We start from the raw sequence: 6,061 nt of genomic DNA on the forward strand, positions 1-6,061 counted from the left end.
TATATATATATTTTTTTAACATCTTAGTTCAAAAGTTCCTACACCACTGTTCAATGGTTTGGGGTTTCTTTTTAAAAAATGTAATCTTTTATTCAGCAAGGATTCATTAAGTTGATCAGAAGTGACAGTAAAGACATTTATGTTTTATTTAAGACATTTATAAAGATTTCTGATTTACATAAATGCTGTTCTTTTGAACCTTCTATTCATTTATTTTCCTGTCTCTCTGTGCAGCTGCTTTGACACAATCTGTGTTGTACTGTGTAAAGCACTAGAAATAAAGGTGACATCAAATAATTCTGGAAAAAAAATGTATTGCAGTTTTCACAAAAATAATAAGCTGCACAATTTTTGTCCACATTGACAATATGAATTCCTTGAGTATCAAATCAGCATATTAGAATGATTTCTGAAGGATCATGTGACACTGAAGACTGGAGTAATGACTGCTGAAAATTCAGCTTTGATCACAGGAATAAATTATATTTTACAATATATTCACATAGAAAACAGCTATTGTACATTTTAATAATATTTCAAAATATTAATGTTTTTCTTGTATTTTTGATCGAATAAATGCAGCCTTGGTGAGCAGAAGAGGCTTTTAAAAAACATTAAAAAGCAACCCCAAATTTTGAATGGTAATATAACTTCTATGCCCAATAAGGTAAAAAACATACATAAGTAGAAGACAACAGTTTATACTCGTGTCTACTATAGAGAAAACAAAGTTACATTATGAAATGTGGTCTACATATTTCAGAATGCAACAGTGCACCAGTTCTGTGTAGCTAGAAGCATTCAAGCTGTCTTTTTACATAATAGATGCCCTTCTCTTTCTGGTCGTCTGTATTACTGCAGTCTGTATTAATACAGACTCTGTATTATCTGTCCTGTGGCTCTGCTTAATTAAACCTACAGAAGCACTAAAGGTGTGATTTTCATTACATAAATGAGATGGTCAAAATTAACTCAGCAGAGGTCATATGAAAGATCTTTTGAGTGTGAGTTTAATGATTTATTTAAATCTGGAGTTGGTCTGGCCTACTTCTAACTGCTCTTCCAATATCTGTAACACAGATTTTATTATTATTTGTCATTTATTCATAACAGATGCCCAAGAGTGTGGCGTCACATCCTGCTGCCCATATTCGTTGCAAGGTCCAAAACTCTGTTCCAAAAGACTTAACACAGACGCACAAGTTAATGAGAATGCAGCTTCAGTGGGGACCAAAAGACCATCATTATAGTGATCCACAAATGCTGACTATATAATCAAAGCAAAAGAGTACATTCTTACAAATGCTGGAAATATGCAGAAGAAAAAACAAAAAAAAAACAGGAATAACTGATAAGGAGTGACGGTCAGAAAGTTATTAAAAGTGCGGCGCAGCCACCCTCTGACATTTATTGGATAATCTACTACCACTTATATTGACAGGACTATTATGCCTTCCTCACATCTCTAAATAGGGATTCTGGAAAGCTGCTATAGACTAAGTATGAGAGGAACTCATAGACACTTCAGGGTGTTAAAACTAGATTAGAATTGCTCAAGTAACATTTCTTTATATTATCGGTGTTGAAAATGTTTTTTATACAATTTATTTATTAATGTCTTTATTGTCACTTTTGGTCATTTTAATGTGTCCCTGCTGAATCAAAGTATCAACTTCTTAAAAAAAAAAAAAAAAACTTACTGACCCCAAATGTAGTGTAGAGGCAATAACTACAACTGAAGACAATAAATACAATTTAGTATGCAAATAAATACAAGAAAGAGAACCAGTCACAAAAAAATATGCAAATAATGTTTATATCTTTGCTAGCTGTTAAGTTGTGAATAGTGAACATTCTGTCAACCCAATTCAGCAGGAGATTTTAAAGGTTTTTCTCTTAAATTTATTAAAAACTATAAAGTTAATAACAGCTACAAATATTTATCATAATGGAGACTGCTAATAAAATAAATAAATCAACTAAAAATAACAAAAATACAACTATAGCTCATAGTGACCATGTCTGTTAAACTACACATAATACAAATTAGTAAGATAGCTTTTTGTATGTAAGAGCCAATTAAAATCATTAAAAAAAAAATCCCATTTTGTGTTCCACAGAAAACTAACTAGCATACAGGTTTGGAACAACATGATGATGAGTAAATAATAAAAAATATTATCTCTTAAGAAATTTATTGCAGAAAAAAGATAAAGCGGAAGAAGAAAACAAGAATATTTGTGGAATAATACGATGCTGCCTTGCAACCGCCCATTTCTTTTTCTCAAATATCTGAGTAAATGGAAAAATCCATTTCTAAACCTTAGGGACATCTGAGGTCAGCACATGCTCAGTGAACTTGCATGGTCATTCCATTCTTAAATAACAGTTCAGAGTCCCCAGCTGAAACATATCACGCAGCAGCTATGCATCAAATGGCTCAGACCAAAGGATGCACGGCACTGAGGTCAAACCACTGTACCTCGACCTTGACAGAATCCCTGATCAATTAAACACCAGGAGCTGACAGATTCCACCACTGTGACATTGCTCTCCTACTGCCAGAACCCCATGAAACTATGAAGACAGTAATATTTCAACTGCTCTGTAAAAGAGTGTTCAAAATATAAAGTTAGTACAGATTAATACGTTCTTGTTATAGTGAAAGTTTTACAATACAAATGAACAACATCTACTGAATATGCTGCTTATGAATACACATTTTTTTAAAGGAATAGGTCACCCAAAAATTAAAATTTGCCCACTCTTACAGCATCCGAGATGTAGAAGAGTTTGTTTGATCACCAGAACAGATTTGGAGTAATTTAGCATTACATCACTTGCTCACCAATGGGTCCTCTGCAGTGAATGGGTGCTGTCAGAATGAGAGTTCAAACAGCTGATAAATACATCACAATAAACTACAAGTAATCCACACAACTCCAGTCCATTAATTATTGTTTTATGAAGTGAAAAGCTGCATGTGTAATGAATCCATCAAGACATTTTTTTACTTCAAACCGTTGCTTCCAGCTAAAAGACGAGTCCTCTCTCCATAATATTGCTTTCTCCAGTGAAAAAGTCATGTAGTCTGAATTATAAATATGCAGATCCAGCACAGTTTACAAGTAAAAACAGTTCTAAACAAATATGGACTTTTCCATTGGACGAAGCATTTTTATGAATTATGGACTATATTGGCCAGAAGCAATGGTTTAAAGTTAAAACAGCATAATGATGGATTTGTTTCTTACAATCATGCAGCTCTTCACTTCACATGATGTTAATTGATGGACTGAAGTCGTGTGGATTACTTGTGGATTATTGTGATGTATTTATCAGCTGTTTTGACTCTCATTCTGACGGCACTCATTCACTGCAGTGGATCCATTGGTGAGCAAGTGATGCAATGATACATTTCCAAAGAAGAAACAAACTCATCTACAACTTGGATGGCCCGAGGGTGAAAAGTTTTCTTTTTTGGGTGAACTATTCCTTTAAGCATTAGAAGGAATTTTAGGCACCTCTCTATTGTAAGCAGAATTATTAGTAATTAATTTAAAGTGTAAAATTTTTAAATACATTTTAAAATATTAAAAATTTTGAGTATACATTTTTGAATCCAGATCATTTGTGATGCATCTCTAATTGCAACTGTAATTATTAAATGAATGACTTTTAGGCCTACATGTAATGTACAACATGAATGTAAATATAAAGTGTTACTTAAACAAATCCATAGCCTACCAATGGGAGGACACTTGAGAACTGATTCATAAGAAACCCAAAGATTGTCTGCAAGATTAGCTCACTGCTGACACCTACTGGATAAAATACTCAGTGCAGGACAGAAATTAAGAGGATTAAAAGAGGGGTTTATGACTCATAGTGCGTCAACTGGCTTGCAGCTCATATGGTCAAACATGATTGCAAAATATGGAAAATTGCACCAAGAATGCATATAATAATAGCTCATGGGTCCTTATGTCTAAGTATTTTCATGCATATGTTTACAAATGAGAACACCTAGATTGTGCATTATGCATGAAGCCAGTAGCAATGTGAGTCCTACTGTTTTTGGGCAAATTCATAATGACATAATGACAATGAAAAGAATGGAACAGTTATATATATTGTTTCATATAAAGCGGATGCTTTGTCCTTCATTTCTTTTTATATTTTGTAAACACAAGACAAGCTGGCCCACACTGCCTCTGGCCCTCTGGTTCCTTTAATGCCATATTCTGTTAAATTAGAACAGACAGCACCATCTGCTGGTGAACTTGTGCAACAAGACAACAATTTTAGATGAATACTTACTCCTCCCATTGTAATTCCATCGATTAGAGCCACATACGGTTTCTGATATGTACCTAAAAAGAGTTAAAATCAATCAATCAATCGATTCATCTGTTCATCAAACCTCAAAAACGGCAACAGAAGTGTGAAAACATACCAATAGTGTTGTTAAGAATATATTCCTCACGAAATAAGTCTTGAGTGAGAGAATCGCCTGCTTTTCCAGCTTCTGAGACAGCTTGGAAAATATTTTTTGCATTTCAGTGTGAATGTCAGATCTGTTTGACTGTATTATCTATGCATAGATCCATTTAAGAGTGAATGAAAAACCAAACTGCACGATTATCTTACATAATTACCTCTGATATCCCCACCAGCACAGAATGCCTTCTCCCCTGCTCCTTTAATGATCACTAGATCCGTTTCTGAGTCTTTGACCCATTTCTACAAAAACACAACGATTAAAGTAGGTTAACAATCCGAGATTGTCATATAAAGTTGGATTGGGTGACAAAATTAATATAGGGCTATTATTGATGTTGTGAGAAAGGTTTCCAGTCTCCCCTAACCTTGAGCTGAGGGTAGATGTGTCTGATCATGGTGAGATTCAGAGCATTGAGAGCTTTGGGTCTGTTTAGTGTGATGACTCCAGCGTTCCCAACTTTCTCAAACAGAACTTCAGATCCAACTTTAGTGGACATCTGAGACACAGTAATAAAACAATATTCTCCCCTGCTCCTTTAATGATCACTAGATCCGTTTCTGAGTCTTTGTCCCATTTCTACAAAAACACGATTAAAGTAGGTTAACAATCCGAGATTGTCATATAAAGTTGGATTGGGTGACAAAATTAATATAGGGCTATTATTGATGTTGTGAGAAAGGTTTCCAGTCTCCCCTAACCTTGAGCTGAGGGTAGATGTGTCTGATCATGGTGAGATTCAGAGCATTGAGAGCTTTGGGTCTGTTTAGTGTGATGACTCCAGCGTTCCCAACTTTCTCAAACAGAACTTCAGATCCAACTTTAGTGGACATCTGAGACACAGTAATAAAACAATATTCAATGGGAGAAACATTAATTAAGAATTAATACGAAACTAAAACGTGTGCATCACAAGGTTTGCACACATATTCTTTTCAGTGCTTTTTTTTATTTTTTATAAAATGCACATTTAAGCATAAGACATAAGATGGAAAAAAGACCAAATTATGTCAAGCATTATATATAATACACCAGACCAAAAGGTTTTTAGGGTCATAAAAAATTAATTGAAAAGGATCATACATTTGATTAAGTGTGTCCATACTCTTGACTGTCTCAAAAAATGTAGTATGAATAATACTTTTGCCTGCTTAGGGCTCAAGCTTACCATGTGTCCTTGTATTCTCTGCAATCTGCAGGCTGATTGTAATCTGTATGAGATAAAAATCAACCGTGGTGTTATTGTTTTCATGCTGAACTTAACATCAAATTGTTATACATATTGTCGGGTAATGGTATTAAAATGATTCAATTAAAGGCAACAGAACATTTTGAAACTGAACCCTCAAATACACAGTAGATTATGTTTATTTATTTATGTTCATGCCTTTTATTATTAGACAAGAACACAATGCACAACATTTGCTAACATATATATATATATATATATATATATATATATATGATGCATTAGGTGTAGTTTGCTTCTATATGTTTTCTAAAACCTTTTAAAGTATGTTTTGCTGGATTCAATCTATGCAAACATTTAAACGACACTTT

At 33.9% G+C, this 6,061-nt stretch overlaps 1 protein-coding gene across 1 annotated transcript in view; it reads right to left on the reverse strand.

The window, feature by feature from the left end:
• Positions 1–6,061, reverse strand: part of LOC107657541 (3-hydroxyisobutyryl-CoA hydrolase, mitochondrial) — a 28,339-nt gene that overhangs the window by 21,621 nt on the left and 657 nt on the right. Inside the window, exons 2-6 of the mRNA XM_016445680.1 lie at positions 5,670–5,712; positions 5,203–5,334; positions 4,659–4,743; positions 4,457–4,537; positions 4,321–4,373 (exon numbers count right to left, since the gene is read on the reverse strand). Of these exons, the coding sequence (XP_016301166.1) occupies positions 4,321–4,373; positions 4,457–4,537; positions 4,659–4,743; positions 5,203–5,334; positions 5,670–5,712 (394 nt within the window). The remainder of the gene's footprint in view (positions 1–4,320; positions 4,374–4,456; positions 4,538–4,658; positions 4,744–5,202; positions 5,335–5,669; positions 5,713–6,061) is intronic.

This window comes from Sinocyclocheilus anshuiensis, unplaced genomic scaffold (assembly GCF_001515605.1).
Source record: "Sinocyclocheilus anshuiensis isolate Anshui unplaced genomic scaffold, SAMN03320099.WGS_v1.1 scaffold179, whole genome shotgun sequence".
NCBI classification, from domain to species: Eukaryota; Metazoa; Chordata; class Actinopteri; order Cypriniformes; family Cyprinidae; genus Sinocyclocheilus; species Sinocyclocheilus anshuiensis.